Genomic DNA, 19149 nt, shown 5'->3' on the forward strand with positions numbered 1-19149 from the left:
TTGTTAAAAGTAATCTGCATATCCAACCATCTTTTAAGTGTCTGTTAAATTAAGATCCTATAGATTCTGTGCTTTCCCTGCTGAATAATCAACGTTTTGTTCTTTTCCTATATGAATGATGGAATGCTGTCTAAAACGCATGAGTTTTTCCCGGACTTCCATGTTGACGGATTGTTATATTTTTCAGGCTAAATGGGAGCACCTCATCCCAGATGAAAAACCAGTGGAGCTGTTCCATCATGTCAGCCTCATGACGCTGGACACCATCATGAAATGTGCCTTCAGTTACCAAAGCAACTGCCAAAATGACAGGTCAGTAGCGAGGGATTCTGAGCCTTGTCATAAAGAAAATGTTTGCCTTGTTCTTGGCAGCCAGCGAGATTCTATCAATTTGTTCACTGCTGCTAGAAAAATAACAGATGGAATAGAGCTGGTACCAAAAACAATATAATTCCTTTTCCTTTCATTTTCATAATTGAAGTCAAATGTGTGAATCTCTACCCTCCTATATAATTGCATGAAATAAGGACACCTATGCAGTTAATCATGTGTTTAGGTTGAAACGTAAGGCAAAATAAAAAAAAAAAACACATCCAACAATATCTGCAATATATGCACAGTTTCTTGTGTTTTATGTTTAAAAAGACCCTGCAAGCACAAAGAATACTGGCAGAAAAGCACTTCTAGTTACCCATTGTGGACTGACAACACACAGGATTTTTGTGGTCTGAGTGGTGTTGGTCCTGCCCAGTTTTCGTTTGTTAGGCCTGGTTCACACCTTTGCATGTGAGCAGGTTGCGGGTCATTTGAATGGGCTACTGTGCCCATGTTACCCGCAGAAAAAATGTGTCCCGCAGGGAAATGTCATCTTCCTTTTGACCATACCATTCCCCTACAGTTCCTGCAGCCTCAAATGCACTTTGATTTTACATGCACGAGGGAGTCCATTCAGAATGATTGGCAGCCCCCTACATTTTCCCATGGGAACACAGTTTCATTGTGGGTGATTGCATGTACGGGAATCACTGTGATTCCCGCATCCACCCACATAGATGTAAACCAGGGCTTAAACTACTCCACCATTCCAGCTGTCTTTATCGGGAAAGCATAGGTACTAACTGACTTGTTGACTCTGGCGAAGAACTAAAAGGCCTAAGCAGATACTTTAAGATAACATGCAAAAGGTGGATTTACTAAAAGTAAATAGACTGTACACTTTGCAAGTGCAGTTGTGCTCATTTTACCCAGAGCTTAGTTAATGTGGTGAGGCTTCATTTCATAAACAAAAAGTATATAAGTGGAGCGCTAAAAACTTAGTAATAATGAATAGATGCAAAGTCCATATAATGCATAAATAATATTTAAAAATGAGCAATCAAATGATAGTTTGTATTGGTGACAATTCGTGCCCGTCTAATATTGATAATTGTGGTCGGTGTTTGTGCTTTCCAAAAAACAGAAAAAAAGCACACTCACCGGACGCGCAGTAATTATGCGCGTTGTATGTTATATCCTGATGTCATCAGAGGGGATCATCTGGGCCAGGTCAGGTGTAGAAATGGCTCCCTCTCAAAGTGGGGTAGATCCTGGGGCTTTTTAGGGTGATCCAAGGGGGTCCACATTGATCTGTCACATTGATCTTACTGTTTATTTTTACTCGGATGCATCTATTTAACTAATAAATTGTTAATTTAAACATACTACACTATGGGCATCTTTTATCTTGACTCCTTTGGGGAGTACTAATTTCTCAGATGCCCAGTGCCAGTCCCAAGCCTCCAGAGAGGGAGCCTCCTGTTAAACCTTTGTGAGCTGCACCCATCCATCCCTTAAAGGGGAACTCTGGACCCCCTTGGATCACCCTATAAAGCCCCAGGATCTACCCCACCCTGAGAGGGAGCCATTTCTACACCTGACCTGGCCCAGATGATCCCCTCTGATATACCTTTTGTCTATTTAATGTTTTATTTGGTTACCTTTGTGCACAGCGGCTGACATTTTATACTCTGATCCTTTAGTGCGCTCACTTATACATACCATTTGCAGATTAATTTCATAAAGAATGCCAAATCAGGTGCAAGGAAAATTAAAAAATACAGCATTTTTGCATGCACATGATTGGATGATGGAAATCGGGCAGCGCTTAATTACATTCACTAAGCTCTGGGGAAGATGAGTGCAATTGCACTTGCAAGTGCACATTTTTTTTTTTTGCTTTTAGTAAATCAACCTCAAAGGGCACAGGACAGCTCTGAATTTCTAAGATCAACAACAACCAACCAAAAAATAAAAAACTTTAGGGTGTCTTGGGTTCTAAATCTAGTCTGAACCCATACAGTGATTATGTGATCAATAATAAGGTGGCCCTTTTTAGAAAATGCTTCATAAAAACCGACTCACCAAATAGGGTGGGGTTCCATAGGCTATGCACAGTACCAACCAAAAATGTATATAGATAGCGCTAAAGAAGAACTAACCTATACAAAGCAGTCTCAATAGAAAGCCAACTGCAGCATATCGTGAAAAGACATAAAAAAACAACCTTTATAAAATACAGATTATATATAAAAAATTAATCATCATCAAAAGGCTAATATAATTGATTTTCCCCAAACCACTTTTAAAATAGGGGCTGACAACGTTGTCACCTCAATATTTCCCCATTTGAGCCCGGAGTGTCACACGCTACAGTCATACCCACATGCATATCACTCAATACTCAGTATTTGAATCAGCACAACTTGAGTTCAATACCACAAAATTGTACCATAAGGAATGCTCCATTTCAAGCCGATTTATAAAATTTCCATCTCATATGAGATATCAGGTACTTAGAACTTGATATTCCCTGTGGTATACTGAAAGCAAGTAAAGGCAAACACCTAGATGCATCAAGGGAAGATATTAACCAGTTCTGCACCGTCCTATAGCAGAAACACTGTTACAGGGCGGCACGGGTACATAAAATCATGTAATGTATATATACGTGATTTTGCAGTTCCAGGTAGGGGGCTTGCGCGCCCTACCCATGCTGCCATTCGTGGTCTCGGTTGTCAATCACCAGGTCTTGGCCTGTGATTACTTGCCGGAACCAGGTGATTGCCGAGTATCTCCGACAGGGGAGAGACCTGTGTATAAACACCACAAATCTCCCCTGTCAGCTCCTGCACACCGCTTTGTATGGCTCTGCATAGCAGAGCCATACAAAGCAGTGTGTTTACAGTAAAGCACACACACAGGCCAAGTAGTGAAACAGCACACTGTTAACCCTTTGATCGCCCCAGATATTAACCCCTTCCTACCCCGGCGCAACTAGTACAGTCTCAGTGCTTTTTATTAGCACTGATCACTGTACTGGTGTCACTGGGGATGTCAGTGACACCAAGTCAGTTCCCCCCAGTGTCAGAATACCCGCCGCAGTCCCACAGTCCCACTATAAGTCGCTGATTGCCGCCATTACTAGTAAAAAAAAAAATTCCAGTATATACAGTATACCGCCATTTGTAAATGCTCTAACTTTCACATAAACTAATTAATTTAAACATATTGGGATTTTTTTTAGCAAAGACATGTAGCAGAATATATTTTGGCCTAAATTTAAGACGAAATTTAAATTTTTTTATTAACCTCCCTAGCGGTAATCCCGAGTGTAGCTCGGGGTAAAGTTTCAGTACCAAAAACGGTAACCCCGAGCTACACTCAGGAATACCATGCGGCGTTGCTCAGGGAGTCCCTGCAGCGCTTACCTTGTCCTTCGCTCCCACGATGTGTCCCCTGCAGCGTCCCCGGCCATCTCCTCCGGCCGATGCCGGCATCCGGCTTCCGTGTTCCGGTCCCTGTGACGTCGGGACGTACGGGCGCCGGAACCGGCGGCAAATTTGACATTTTTCAAAAATGTCATTTTTTTAAAAATGATTATTACATAGTAAAACATTGCTGTTTCAAAACATTTCACATACATTTTGTCCCTACTGCTTTGTCCTGTGCCCTGCCTGCATTTTGACTGTTCTTTCTGCCTGGAAACTTAGAAAAGTCCATGGCGTCCAAAAAGCGTCCCTTTATGTCAGACACGGTGTTAGACCGGCTAGAGAACAGCGATAGTAAATCAGAACCACTTGCAGAATTGAGTGATAATGATTCGTGGGGAAATTCTTCATCAGACACTGAAAACGATTCTGCGACTTTGCTTAGCAATGTGCGAACTTGGCGCTATATTTCAAATTTCAGTGTTTTTGGTTTGATTATATTATTTAATTAAATATATTATTATATTATTATTTTTTTATGATTATTTATTAAATTATAATTTATGATTTTGTGTTTCAATATTTATCAAATCCGGGATGTTTACTAGACTCTTGTTTGGGCAGATTTCAGTGAGTTATTCCTAAAAATTACAGGCCTACAATAAAAAAAAAAAAAAAAAAAAAAATTTCCATACAAAAAAATGGTACTGCTTTCAGCACCAAAAATCTGAAATAATCATACCGCTAGGGAGGTTAAACTGGACATGTTAAATAGCAAAAAGTCAAAAATATTATATTTTTATCAAAATTGTCAGTCTTTTTTGTTGATAGCAAAAAAATAAATAAAGGCACAGGCGATCAAATACCACCAAAAGAAAGCTCTATGTTATTTTATTTGGGTGCAGCGATGCATGACTACGCAACTGTCAGTTAAAGTAACCCAGTGCCATATCGCAAAAAATGGCCTGGTCAGAAAAGAGGGGTAAATCCTCTGGAGGGCAAGTGGTTAAACGGCAGTGCTTCCTATACTAATGGTGCAGATGGCAACAGAGATACTAATTGCATGGGTAACTATCCTTCATTGCCTCATAACGCATGTAAGTACTCATTCAAAGACAGATCATTACTGCACCACTAGGGATAGTCCCCAGCTGGATCAATCAGCATTGCACCGTGTATAGACTGTTGTATTGAAACAATGGCCAGAGACAAATGAGGAGCAGATTAGGCAGCAGATGGCATTGAGTAGACCAGCGGCATGCATTTGAATGGGGAGAACAATGCTATAGTAACGACTGTATTCAAATGTTCCAAATGCCCATGGCACTTATACTTTGCGTATAAAGTTTCTCATAACCCACTAGCATGTCAAATCTTCAGTACATGGAGGCTCTCATCCACCCAGCACTTGGAGCAATGGTTCCGTCTGTCAGTCTCCACCTTGTCTCTCATCCCAGGACATGCTGCTGTGGTGGGAAGAATCCTCAGCCTGTGACTAGTCCTGTAACTATTTGGTGCATACTTAGTGGGTGCAGCTACAAGGTGCCGACAGCATGGACACAGCCAGAGTTCACAGACACTATCGTCGTCAATGCATTCCGCTCACTGAATCGTGAGCTTTGTCAGGACACATGGGTGTCCACACCTGCCACTTTTTAAGGCGATTGTTACACCTTAATCTCGAATCTCACCAGCAGGGGCGCCCAACCTCTAGATAGCAGTCACCACAATGAATTCATTAAACAAGAAAAAGAGAAAGAATGTGTATATCGCTCATCATAGCATTACTGAGTGGGATTAAATCACCTTATCTCTCTCATTCCAAATACATTGGGAAAAAAACTAGGTTATATGTACATAACCGAAAGAGCTTATTGTTCCAAGATTTTCAAACTCATTTCCGTATTTAACCCTTTTGGGCTCATTGTTCCTAATTTAAAAATCCACTTCTTTTATTTTTTAAGGAGAATAGTATTTAAGTCACTGATAGGAATCAGCCTATGTCTGTAGCCCCCTGTCCTCATTATTTTCCCCACTAGGCCTGGGAGAAATAAATCTCCAGACACCGAAGTGTGCAAGCTAAATCTCTGAAAGTTTAATGCATAACAAGACCTGTTATACAGAACTCAGTAGGTGGTGCTTCATCTTAGGATGACCTATTAAACATGTCACTCTTATCAATATGGTTATGTGAAGAACGGAAACAGCAAATAGCTGAGAGATACCATGTAAGGTTGTTCCGCTTACAGTGAAATGAAAGTATTCTCAGAAACGAAAAAGGAGTTAGAAGTGAAACTAACTGTTCACACATCTAGAAATGGAGGCATTATACAAAATGGATGCCAGCTAATAAGACATGTTTCCTTACAGTCACCCCTCCTGCTTGTCAATTTAAGGGCATTTCACTTTTACCCCACTTTATCACTATGGTATTTAGCAAAATACTGAGCTTTTGGGGTATCAGCCTGTAATTTTATACTGCTCAGGTGCTCTCCGATTCTGACCCTCAGTTGTCTTTTTTGTTTTTTCCCACATGGAATTTTCTACAAGAGCACTCAATAATATAGAGCACCCTTTCAGTGCCATAGTTAATAAACTGCCTAATTTCATATTCTTTAGAATGGTCAGAATCGATTAACATTGTTGAGCGATCCACATGCCTGCAGATCTTACAATGCCCACCTGGAAACATACCTTTCATTTCAGGGAGATCAGTGAGTCAATCCCTACTTGATGTTTTAACAAATTCAGATTGAGCCAACAAGTCATTTAAATTATTGGCCCTTTTAGCCACCATATGCGGTCTTTTACCCTTTATCCTTTCCATCTCAGGAGACTGTTAAGATGTGCCAATGTCTGTTTAGGATGTCATACACCTCCTTCCATTGTGCTCCATACTGTGTTATTATTCTCACTGGCCCTTCAACATCTTCTTTCTTTTTCTGAGAATTTTTTGCAATAAGCAATTCACTCCTTTCATTTTAGCCACTTTTTTCCAAACCTCTCTAAGCATCCAATGTGGGTAACCCCTCTCTCTAAAGTGGTCATAAAGTTCTTCTGCCTCATGCCTGTAGTCCCCATCCTCAGTGCAGTTCCTACGTATTCTCAGGAACTTCCCACATGGGATCCCCTTAATTAGGGATTGTGGGTGTGACTAGAGGCATGAAGCAGAGTATTGGCCGCTGTCTCCTTCCCATAAGTCCTGGTCATCAACCTATTTCCTTTGACACAAATTTTAAGATCCAAAAAAGGAATTTCAATGGGATCGTCAGAGAAGGTTAGTCTTACGTTACGGCTATTCCTCCCAAGTTCCACCATGAACTGTTCCAATTCAGGCTTTGTGCTGTACTAAAGCATCAGAACATCGTCGATGTACCTTAGCCATAATCCAACATGGCCAAGGTACATCTCTGAAGCAAACACTATATCCTCTTCCCACCAGCATAGGTGGAGACATGCATAAGATGGGGCCCACAGGGCCCCCATCGAGGTTCCCCAAATTTGTTGATAGTACTGCCCAGTGAATTGAAAGCAGATGTTATTTAAAGCAAACTCTAGAAGTTCTAAAATTAATTCATTTTGGGCCCACATGCTTGGATGGTTCTGATCCAGATAATGAGAGACAGCTGCTATATCCCATTTAATGAGGTATAGATTTGTATAGAGATTCCACATCAACACCAACTAGTAACACATTTTCAGCCACTCTAATCTGGTGAATTTTGCCTAATACATCCCTAATATCCCGAACGTATGAGGGCTTTCTATAGGTTAGTGCCTCTTTAGTGCTATCTATATAAATGTTTGGTTGGTAATAAGATCAACAAATTTTAAAACCTTAAAAAAACCCAGAGGTAACAAAATGCTTTCAATAGTATATTTATTAGTCCACAAGAGACCAAATGAGAGTTTATTGTTAGGGTTTACACACACTATAAAGTATAACTAAAGGGAAAACTTTTTTTTATTAGTTTTTGATAGAGTGGAGAGGGATTAGAGCACTTGTCAGCTTTCATTGCTGTCTGTACCCCCACTAGGAAGACTCACCCACTGTCCGGGACCATCGCGACGCATGGGTCTACACAGGCGTAGGTGTCTGCCAAAACGTGTAGGTGGCAGGGCACTAGGACCCAGGCGCAGCCGTCGTCTTGACAGTACTAGGCAGGCACTAGGACCTAGGCTGCACCTGTCAGGTGCAGGGCGGGCTATTTAAGCCAGCTCTGCACAAACACTTGTCTGGGGAGGCTCTGCCAGGGGATTGATAGAGGTGCTGTCAGGCGGTCCATTACACCCACTTTATTTTTCCTATTTAACATTTTCATTAAAAGTGAAAGTAAAAGAAAATCCAAACTTTTGGGTTGACCCCAGCAAAGTAATAGAGGGGAAATCATACAACGGGGACACTAGTTTTGTTGACCTGGGGGGTCCCCAAAGAATTCCCTTAATTTGCAAAGATTTTGTACCACTTCCTGTTTGACTATGGGATAGGAAGTATAGGGAAATCTTCGCAAAGGGACATGGATGGCAAAAAAAAAAAATCTTGCAGGGGTTATAACCCTCCCTTGCTCTATCCAAAATATAAAAAAAAAACTTTTTGCCTATAGTTCTACTTTAGACCAGGGTTAAAAGATGAACTGAGCACCTGTCTGCCTGAAGAAGGTTACTACAGAATGAAGCTACAGTTTCTTTAGGTTACAACCTGGAATTGGATTCTCAGCGTGTTTCATTATACTAAATATATTTCTATGTCTGTTGTTTCAAAATAAATTAGGGATCCCTTTTCACATTTACCTTATATCTTCCATCATGTTATGACCCTTACACGCACAGTCACATATATGTATTTATACGAAATACAGTTTATTACAGTACTGCTAGGACCGAAAAGGAGGGAAAACACCAAAAACTTGTCCTGAAAATGTTATTGTTAGTGCAAATAAAAAATATCATGGACAGTACGAAGTTGGTTTTGTTGTAAGTGTACTAATACATCAGCAACCATCTCAAGTCGACTCAAGCGTTATTTTACAGGTTCAAAGTACTACGTTTACTGCATTCACATTTCTTTCTTTCTCTTCCCAGTGAAAATGCCTACATCAAGGCAGTATATGATCTCTCCTACCTGGCAAATTACAGATTCGCCTGCCTACCCTATCACAGTGATTTCATTTTTCACCTAAGTCCTCATGGATTCCGCTTCAGAAGAGCTGTGAGGACAGCACATCAGCACACAGGTAAGCTTGCTGTCCATATACACTCACTAGCCACTTTATTAGGTACACCTTGCTAGTGCCAAGAAAATATCCTTCACACCATTACTCCACCACCAGCCTGAACCATTGATACATGGCAGGATGGATCCATGCTTTCATGTTGTTTACAACAAATTCTGACCCTACCATCTGAATGTCGCAGCAACCAGTCTGCCCATTCTCCTCTAACCTCGGACATCAACTGTTGCTCACTGGATATTTTCTCTCTTTTGGGCCATTCTCTGTAAACTCTAGAGATGGTTGTGCGTGAAAATCCCTGTAGATCAGTTGTTTTTTAAATACTCAGACCAGCCTGTCTGGCACCAACAACCATGCCACATTTGGTTTGAACTTCAACAAGTCGTTTTCACCACATCTACATGCCTAACTGCATTGAGTTGCTGTCATGTGACTGTCTGATTAGTAATTTGTGTTGTTTTATTTCATTTTGAATGGAGTAAGAGTTATAACCCATGTCAGTTTTTTTCTCCCTTCACATCCTGTCCCATAGCCAAAAGAGAATGTGATAGGAAATCCCTCTAAAGTGAGAGAATCCTTGGTTGTCACCAGGGCCACCTGAGCTAGTGTCCCCATTGGGAGATTTCCCCTCTATTACTGTTCTGGGAACAACCCAAAATTTGGGATTTTTCCTTGCTTTCACTTTCAGTGACAACATGACAAATAAAGATAGTGATACTCAAAATTTAATAAACTGCTGACTGGCAGGTCTCTTTCTTAAATGCTCCCCCTGCTTGTCAGCGGCATTGTACACTCAGCTACAGATGCGCAGTTCAGAGTACATTTATGTGTGTGACATTATTGCAACCTGGCCTCTTGAACAGAGCAAACTCAAAAGGAAGCCTGAAGATGGAAGTGCCCCAGCAATGACAGCGTAGTGCTGGAGGACATCCTTTATCAGAGAGTCTGTCATATTATGCTATTATGCAGTGCATATCAGTACATTATTATTTATTTGTTATTTATTGCAGGTACTTATATAGCACCGTCAATTTACATAGTGCTTTTACATATATATTGTACATTCACATCAGTTCCTAACCCTCAAGGGGTGTACAATCTAAGATCCCTAACTCACATCTATACATACACATATTAGGGCCAATTTAGACAGGATCCAATTAACCTACCAGCATGTCTTTGGAGAGTGGGAGGAAGCTGGAGTACCCAGAGGAAACCCATGCAGGCACAGGGAGAACATGCAAACTCCAGGCAGGTGGTGCCATGGTCAGGATTTGAACCAGCAACCCTAGTACTGCCAGGCGGAAGTGCTAACCGTTTAGCCACTGTGCTGCCCCATTATGTACATTATGGCATAAACCTGCAGGGGGGCTGTTTCTACAAGTTTAATTCTGCTTTAAAGTGAACCATTGCCCATATTATGCATAATATAGTATTTACATATTCTGAACAAATACTATAGAACAAGCCCTTATTCATTTCTGTATCTATAAGTATTGTGGATAGATTTATTTTCAAAGTGTACAATATAGGTGTCAAAATTCTAGCTCTTTCCCTATTATTTTCTTTTGCACCACAGCCTTTGCAGCCTTCCAGTCCTCTATTGAAAACAGCCAGCATGTGTTTCCCTTTCAGGAGGGTATCAGCTCAAAGATCCCCTGATGATGGTGGCAAAGCAGGCGGATGATAAATCTGTGAGAAAATAAAGTAGCCAAGGGTGCATTTAGCATGGCGTTTATAAAGCATTATAACAGTTTATTTAAAACAAATATCCACACTTACATTAATGTTAGGATGGTGCAGCTTGGACGTGGAGAAGAAGATGACAATCTAACAAGGTGGAACCAGAAGACTGCTAAGTGCAGATGATGTCAAAGTGCAGAGCCAGACCCACCAAGAAAACACCTGGCAGTGTCATTTAAAGCCGCCCTCAATGTTTGGGGCAAGACACGGGAGGGTTGAAGTGGATGGGCACAACGCATTTCAGTAACTCTGCCTCCTTTGTCAAGATTTCCGTGTCTGCTCAGTTTCTGTAGAACGGACACAGACAGAGACCACTCTGCTCTATGGACGGACGGGAGTAAATGGACTCCACTGTCCATATACACCAGACTATCCTCCAATCTGCTCCTACAAAACAGAATAGTACAGATCTCCTTCTGTATTATTTTTAGAGGACCAGATCAGACCAGGAGGTAGGTGGGTGTAAATGGACGCAACTCCATTTACACTTGCCTGTCCCTAGGGATGAATGGACCTTCCAATCTGGTCCACCTGAAACAATCACCAAAGATCCATTATCTCCTGCGCTCAAAGACTCAGATCAAATGGGCATTAGTAACAAACAGCGTGTTCATCTGCTGGTGATCAGAGGTTGTGCAGCTCTATCATGAAGCTGGGGAAGCTTGATAAAACTGTAGAAGAAGATGAAAGAAAGAGCGCACAAACCTTGCGCATTACCTCAGTAAATAGTGACTAATTTTATTTTGATTAGGAAATATACTCACAAAAGTGACGGTAAAACAGGCATAGGTTAACCATAATCCACACAGGGTTACAGGTAAATCCAAAGGGGGGGGATAAAATCTAACGTGTTTCGAAGGGTGCTCCCTTCTTCATCAAAGCTGGGTCTGGCAGATAGAAACAGGCTGAAACAGGCTGAACTGCTGTAATACTGACACTCAGTGGCTGAATGTCTCCTTGCCTTGGGAACTCTGCTATACTAAAGTTTCTAACTGCCAAACCCAGCTCTGATGAAGAAGGGAGCACCCTTCGAAACGTGTTAGCTTTTATCCCCCCCCCTTTGGATTTACCTGTAACCCTGTGTGGATTATGGTTAAGCTATGCCTGTTTTACCGTCACTTTTGTGAGTATATTTCCTAAATAAAATAAAATTAGTCACTATTTATTGAGGTAATGCGCAAGGTTTGTGCGCTCTTTCTTTCATCCTCTTCCACCTGAAACACTGACTGAGGGACCTGATTGAAGCTGCAGTGTGTAAGCTGTTAAATTGGCCATTAACTAGTCAATTTGTACAATTTTTGTACAATCTGCTATAGTTTAGTCCCAAATTCACACTTTTTCTTCTTGTTTCCCTACATCTTACTTTGCCTGACTATGCAGAATCCCATTTGTTCTAATTGTGCCTGTTCAGTTACCCTACACTCCAAATAAACTTTTTGAGCATATTCAAGCAGTTTTGATCCCATAGACTTCAATAGGAATACATGTAAATGAGTGATACTTGCATTTTTATGCCTAAAGAATTCCTCTCTTTTACAGTAGGACTAATTTCCCTCCCCCCCTCAGCGCAGGAAACAAACTCCTGAAGCTTGATACCCATGCAAAAATTACTGTAATACACAAAAAAAATGCCTGTAAGATGCTTGAAAAAAAAGCTTCAAAATCACAAGAAATACACTATGATTACACTCTGATCAGGTGTGAATGAAGACTAATGAGGACCATGCATGGGTCGAATTCTGAACAAAATTTTCTTTGAAAGTCGTAACTAAGAATTTTCGTTCAAAATTTGCATCATTAGTGGGCCGCAGCATCAGCCGATTTTTGTGCGGCTATCGAATTCTAGTGATCGGACATGATAGGAGAATTGTGCGATAAATACAATCAAAAAAGAAATGAGCGTGAGCAGTGACCTGGAAGGAAAATAAGATTCCCAGCCAGGAAAATTATGTTCTGCAGCAAAATGAGGTGAAATTGAAGACTTGATTGGTCGAATTTCGAAATCAATGGTGGCACCATTGGATTACAAAACGCACTAAATTTGCAATTTTCTAAAATAAATTCATTCAGAATTTGACCCATATATGGCCTGCATTAGTGTTCATAGTCTGGGCACAGGTGCACTTTAAAGTATTACTAAACCCCTGACCCTGCATTCACTATATCTGGTCTCCCCTGACCCTGCATTCACTATATATGGTCTCCCCGAACCCTGCATTCACTATATCTGGTCTCCCCAGACCCTGCATTCACTATATCTGGTCTCCTCGGACCCTGCATTCACTATATCTGGTCTCCCAGGACCCTGCATTCACTATATCTGGTCTCCCAGGACCCTGCATTCACTATATCTGGTCTCCCTGGACCCTGCATTCACTATATCTGGCCTCCCCGGACCCCGCATTCACTATATTTGGCCTCCCCGGACCCCGCATTCACTATATCTGGTCTCCCGGACCCTGCATTCACTATATCTGGTCTCCCCAGACCCTGCATTCACTATATCTGGTCTCCCCAGACCCTGCATTCACTATATCTGGTCTCCCACAGCACACACAACATTTTTTAGTAAACATAAACTGCTAAATACCTTTTCTCATCAGCAGTTAGAGCAGTCTTGTGACTATAACAGAGCACTGGTTAAAGCTTGTAGGAGGAGTTTTCTTTCTGCTTTAGGAGGATGCAAAACCCCTGACCTCTGTCTGGACAGTGCTGATTGGCCCTGTGCTAATCACATGCACTCTCCAAGAAAAAAAACCCTCTAGCAATACACACTAAACTGAGCATGTGCATGTGGCTACGGGTTCAGTCTGTCTTATCAGGTGGACATTTGAAGAAGAGGAGGAGCAGAGAAGTCTGGATCAAATGGCTTTTTTACACAAAGCAGAGGATTAACAACTTAGGTTCCACGGTGAGTATAACATGCATGCTTTACTGCATTTACAGACTGATTTTACCGTTGTGGGTTTAGTAACACTATAAATAAGTTTACAGTATTTATCTTTTTTTAAATTATTTTCTGATACCATTTTGTAGTAACCAATGTAGCTATAAATATAAGTATTATTAGTACTTTTTTTTTTTAAATTGCTTGTTTTAGTATTATGTTTAGTATTATAATGCTTATCATTGAAATGGTTTAGTGTTTTTTAGAATTAGGTAGATGCAGCTCTCAGTAAGTCGAAGGTGACCTCTTGTAGTTATTCCAGCTAGTTCAGTTGTTTTTTTATATCTTTGACACACCTTGACTGTACCATCTATCAATGGCATTAAGAAGCAGGTGGTTGAGACACTGATGGTATATGAGGATGTTAATAATTATCGGGTTGTTTTGTGATCACATGAAGGTATGAGATAACTGACAGAAACCTCTTTTTATATGACACTGAAATAGATTTTTCTACTTTTGTAGTATATGGACTATAATGTCTTGTGATGACTACGCTTTTTCATGGAAACATAATTTTCTTTTGTTTATTTGATAAAACCAAATTGATCCCGAAACCAAATAATAATTTAACCCACCGATCAAAGCTATCAAAGGTTTGCAGGAAATACCCCTGGAATGTTTTTTTTTTTTTTTTTTTTTTTTATGCATTCTTTATTTTCGAAAATAAAAATTTATTTTACATGTATTCTAAAACATCCAACACAAATTGGAATAGCAAAAATAATACAAGAGAAACCGCCCTGAGTTGGGTACAATAAACAAAATGCAAATATGGGCAGCGCAGTGGCTAAATGGTTAGCACTTCTGCCTGGCAGTACTAGGGTTATTGGTTTGAATCCCAACCACGGCACCACCTGCCTGGAGTTTGCATGTTCTCCCTGTGCCTGCGTGGGTTTCCTCCAGGTACTCCGGTTTCCTCCTACACTCCAAAGACATGCTGGTAGGTTAATTGGCTCCTGTCTAAATTGGCCCTAGTATGTGTATGTATGAATGTGAGTTAGGGACCTTAGATTGTATGCCCCTTGAGGATTATGGACTGATGTGAATGTACAATATATATATGTGTAAAGAGCTGCGTAAAATGGACAGCACTATTATATATAAGTACTAGAGATGAGCGAATTATTCAAAAATTCGATTCGGCTGATTCGCCGAATTTGAGGAAGAAATTCGATTCGATGCGAATTTATTCGCTACGAATTTAACTTATAAAAAGGGTTTCTAGGCTTCAGAGAGCCTTTAAATTAGTGCAGAACACTGTACATTTAATTTAAATGCCCTTGGAGATGAGGAAGGAGAAGGAGAAGGATGAGAAGAAGGAGGAGGATGAGAAGAAGGAGGAGGAGAAGGATGAGAAGAAGGAGAAGGATGAGAAGAAGGAGAAGGATGAGAAGAAGGAGAAGGATGAGAAGAAGGATAAGGAGAAGGATGAGAAGAAGGAGAAGGATGAGAAGAAGGAGAAGGAGAAGGATGAGAAGAAGGAGAAGGAGAAGGATGAGAAGAAGGAGAAGGAGAAGGATGAGAAGAAGGAGAAGGAGAAGGATGAGAAGAAGGAGAAGGATGAGAAGAAGGAGAAGGATGAGAAGAAGGAGAAGGATGAGAAGAAGAAGGATGAGAAGAAGAAGAAGGATGAGAAGAAGGAGAAGGATGAGAAGAAGAAGAAGGATGAGAAGAAGGAGAAGGATGAGAAGAAGGAGAAGGATGAGAAGAAGGAGAAGGATGAGAAGAAGGAGAAGGATGAGAAGAAGGAGAAGGATGAGAAGAAGGAGAAGGATGAGAAGAAGGAGAAGGATGAGAAGAAGGAGAAGGATGAGAAGAAGAAGAAGGATGAGAAGAAGGAGAATTCCAAGCCGGCAAAAAGTGTATCTGCAGAGCTCCGCTATTTCTTAGCGGAGCTCTGCAGATACACTTAGCGGAGCTCTGCAGATACACTTAGCGGAGCTCTGCAGATACACTTAGCGGAGCTCTGCAGATACACTTTTTGCCGGCTTGGAATTCTTCTTATTTTCATCCTACTTCTTTTTCTTCTTCTTCTTCTTCTTCTTCATCCTCATCCTCAGAAGAAGAGGATGAGGATGAAGAGGAAGAAGAAGAAGAAGTAGGATGAAAATAAGAAGAATTCCAAGCCGGCAAAAAGTGTATCTGCAGAGCTCCTCTATTCTGCAGGAAGGATGAGAAGAAGGAGAAGGATGAGAAGAAGGATGAGAAGAAGGAGAAGGATGAGAAGAAGAAGGATGAGAAGAAGAAGAAGGATGAGAAGAAGGAGAAGGATGAGAAGAAGAAGAAGGATGAGAAGAAGGAGAAGGATGAGAAGAAGGAGAAGGATGAGAAGAAGGAGAAGGATGAGAAGAAGGAGAAGGATGAGAAGAAGGAGAAGGATGAGAAGAAGGAGAAGGATGAGAAGAAGAAGAAGGATAAGAAGAAGAAGAAGGATGAGAAGAAGGAGAATTCCAAGCCGGCAAAAAGTGTATCTGCAGAGCTCCGCTATTTCTTAGCGGAGCTCTGCAGATACACTTAGCGGAGCTCTGCAGATACACTTAGCGGAGCTCTGCAGATACACTTAGCGGAGCTCTGCAGATACACTTTTTGCCGGCTTGGAATTCTTCTTATTTTCATCCTACTTCTTTTTCTTCTTCATCCTCATCCTCAGAAGAAGAGGATGAGGATGAAGAGGAAGAAGAAGAAGAAGTAGGATGAAAATAAGAAGAATTCCAAGCCGGCAAAAAGTGTATCTGCAGAGCTCCTCTATTCTGCAGATACACTTAGAGGAGCTCTGCAGATACACTTTTTGCCGGCTTGGAATTCTTCTTATTTTCATCCTACTTCTTCTTCTTCTTCTTCTTCATCCTCATCCTCAGAAGAAGAAGAAGAGGATGAGGATGAGGATGAGGATGAAGAAGAAGAAGAAGAAGAAGTAGGATGAAAATAAGAAGAATTCCAAGCCGGCAAAAAGTGTATCTGCAGAGCTCCGCTAAGTGTATCTGCAGAGCTCCGCTATTTCTGACAGTTCTCTGACATTCACTCCATACAGCGGTTGAAACATTGTATCTATTTGTTTCCATAAATGGAAACAAATAGATACAATGTTTCAACCGCTGTATGGAGTGAATGTCAGAGAACTGTCAGAAATAGGCTATTTCTGACAGTTCTCTGACATTCAATACTCCATACAGTGGTTGAGGAGTGAATGTCAGAGAACTGTCACAAATAGCCTATTTCTGACAGTTCTCTGACATTCACTCCATACAGCGGTTGAAACATTGTATCTATTTGTTTCCATAAATGGAAACAAATAGATACAATGTTTCAACTGCTGAGCTCTGCAGATACACTTTTTGCCGGCTTGGAATTCTTCTTATTTTCATCCTACTTCTTCTTCTTCTTCATCCTCATCCTCATCCTCAGAAGAAGAAGAAGAGGATGAGGATGAAGAGGAAGAAGAAGAAGAAGAAGTAGGATGAAAATAAGAAGAATTCCAAGCCGGCAAAAAGTGTATCTGCAGAGCTCCTCTATTCTGCAGATACACTTAGAGGAGCTCTGCAGATACACTTTTTGCCGGCTTGGAATTCTTCTTATTTTCATCCTACTTCTTCTTCTTCTTCTTCTTCATCCTCATCCTCAGAAGAAGAAGAGGATGAGGATGAAGAAGAAGAAGAAGAAGAAGTAGGATGAAAATAAGAAGAATTCCAAGCCGGCAAAAAGTGTATCTGCAGAGCTCCTCTATTCTGCAGATACACTTAGAGGAGCTCTGCAGATACACTTTTTGCCGGCTTGGAATTCTTCTTATTTTCATCCTACTTCTTCTTCTTCTTCTTCATCCTCATCCTCTTCTTCTTCTTCCGAGGATGAGGATGAGGATGAAGAAGAAGAAGAAGAAGAAGTAGGATGAAAATAAGAAGAATTCCAAACCGGCAAAAAGTGTATCTGCAGAGCTCCTCTAAGTGTATCTGCAGAATAGAGGAGCTCTGCAGATACACTTTTTGCCGGCTTGGAATTCTTCCTATTTTCATCCTACTTCTTCTTCTTCTTCTTCTTCTTCATCCTCATCCTCAGAAGAAGAAGAAGAGGATGAGGATGAAGAAGAAGAAGAAGAAGAAGTAGGATGAAAATAAGAAGAATTCCAAGCCGGCAAAAAGTGTATCTGCAGAGCTCCTCTATTCTGCAGATACACTTAGAGGAGCTCTGCAGATACACTTTTTGCCGGCTTGGAATTCTTCTTATTTTCATCCTACTTCTTCTTCTTCTTCTTCATCCTCATCCTCTTCTTCTTCTTCCGAGGATGAGGATGAGGATGAAGAAGAAGAAGAAGAAGAAGAAGTAGGATGAAAATAAGAAGAATTCCAAACCGGCAAAAAGTGTATCTGCAGAGCTCCTCTAAGTGTATCTGCAGAATAGAGGAGCTCTGCAGATACACTTTTTGCCGGCTTGGAATTCTTCTTATTTTCATCCTACTTCTTCTTCTTCTTCTTCTTCATCCTCATCCTCAGAAGAAGAAGAAGAGGATGAGGATGAAGAAGAAGAAGAAGTAGGATGAAAAGAAGAAGAAGAATGAAAAGAAGAAGAAGAAGAATGAAAAGAAGAATGAGAAGAATGAAAAGATTCTTCTTCTTCTTCTTTTCATTCTTCTTTTCATTCTTCTTCTTCTTTTCATTCTTCTTCTTCTTCTTTTCATTCTTCTTTTCATTCTTCTTTTCATTCTTCTCATTCTTCTTTTCATTCTTCTCATTCTTCTTCTCATTCTTCTTTTCATTTTTCTTCTCATTCTTCTTTTCATTCTTCTTCTTCTTTTCATTCTTCTTCTTCTTCTTTTCATTCTTCTTTTCATTCTTCTTTTCATTCTTCTCATTCTTCTTTTCATTCTTCTCATTCTTCTTCTCATTCTTCTTTTCATTTTTCTTCTCATTCTTCTTTTCATTCTTCTTCTTCTTTTCATTCTTCTTTTCATTCTTCTTTTCATTCTTCTTCTTTTTATTCTTCTTTTCATTCATTCTTCTTCTTCTTTTCATTCTTCTTCTTCTTCTTTTCATTCTTCTTTTCATTCTTCTCATTCTTCTTTTCATTCTTCTCATTCTTCTTCTCATTCTTCTTTTCATTCTTCTTCTCATTCTTCTTTTCATTCTTCTTCTCATTCTTCTTTTCATTCTTCTTCTCATTCTTCTTCTTCTTTTCATTCTTCTTTTCATTCTTCTTCTCATTCTTCTTTTCATGAAGAAGAAAAGAAGAATGAGAAGAATGAAAAGAAGAATGAAAAGAAGAATGAGAAGAAGAATGAAAAGAAGAATGAGAAGAATGAAAAGAAGAATGAGAAGAATGAAAAGAAGAAGAAGAAGAATGAAAAGAAGAAGAAGAATGAAAAGAAGAATGAAAAGAAGAAGAAGAAGAATGAAAAGAAGAATGAAAAGAAGAAGAAGAATGAAAAGAAGAAGAAGAAGAATGAAAAGAAGAATGAAAAGAAGAAGAAGATGAATGAAAAGAAGAA

General features: G+C 40.2%; 1 protein-coding gene across 1 annotated transcript in view; it reads left to right on the top strand.

The window, feature by feature from the left end:
• LOC149456822 (cytochrome P450 4B1-like) overlaps nt 1–19149 on the top strand; it is a 64769-nt gene that overhangs the window by 19283 nt on the left and 26337 nt on the right. Inside the window, exons 5-6 of the mRNA XM_089684426.1 lie at nt 188–312; nt 8829–8980. Coding sequence (XP_089540552.1) covers nt 188–312; nt 8829–8980 — 277 coding nt within the window. The remainder of the gene's footprint in view (nt 1–187; nt 313–8828; nt 8981–19149) is intronic.

This window comes from Staurois parvus, unplaced genomic scaffold (assembly GCF_062004578.1).
Source record: "Staurois parvus isolate SC_StPar_1 unplaced genomic scaffold, SC_StPar_1.0 ptg000347l, whole genome shotgun sequence".
NCBI classification, from domain to species: domain Eukaryota; kingdom Metazoa; phylum Chordata; class Amphibia; order Anura; family Ranidae; genus Staurois; species Staurois parvus.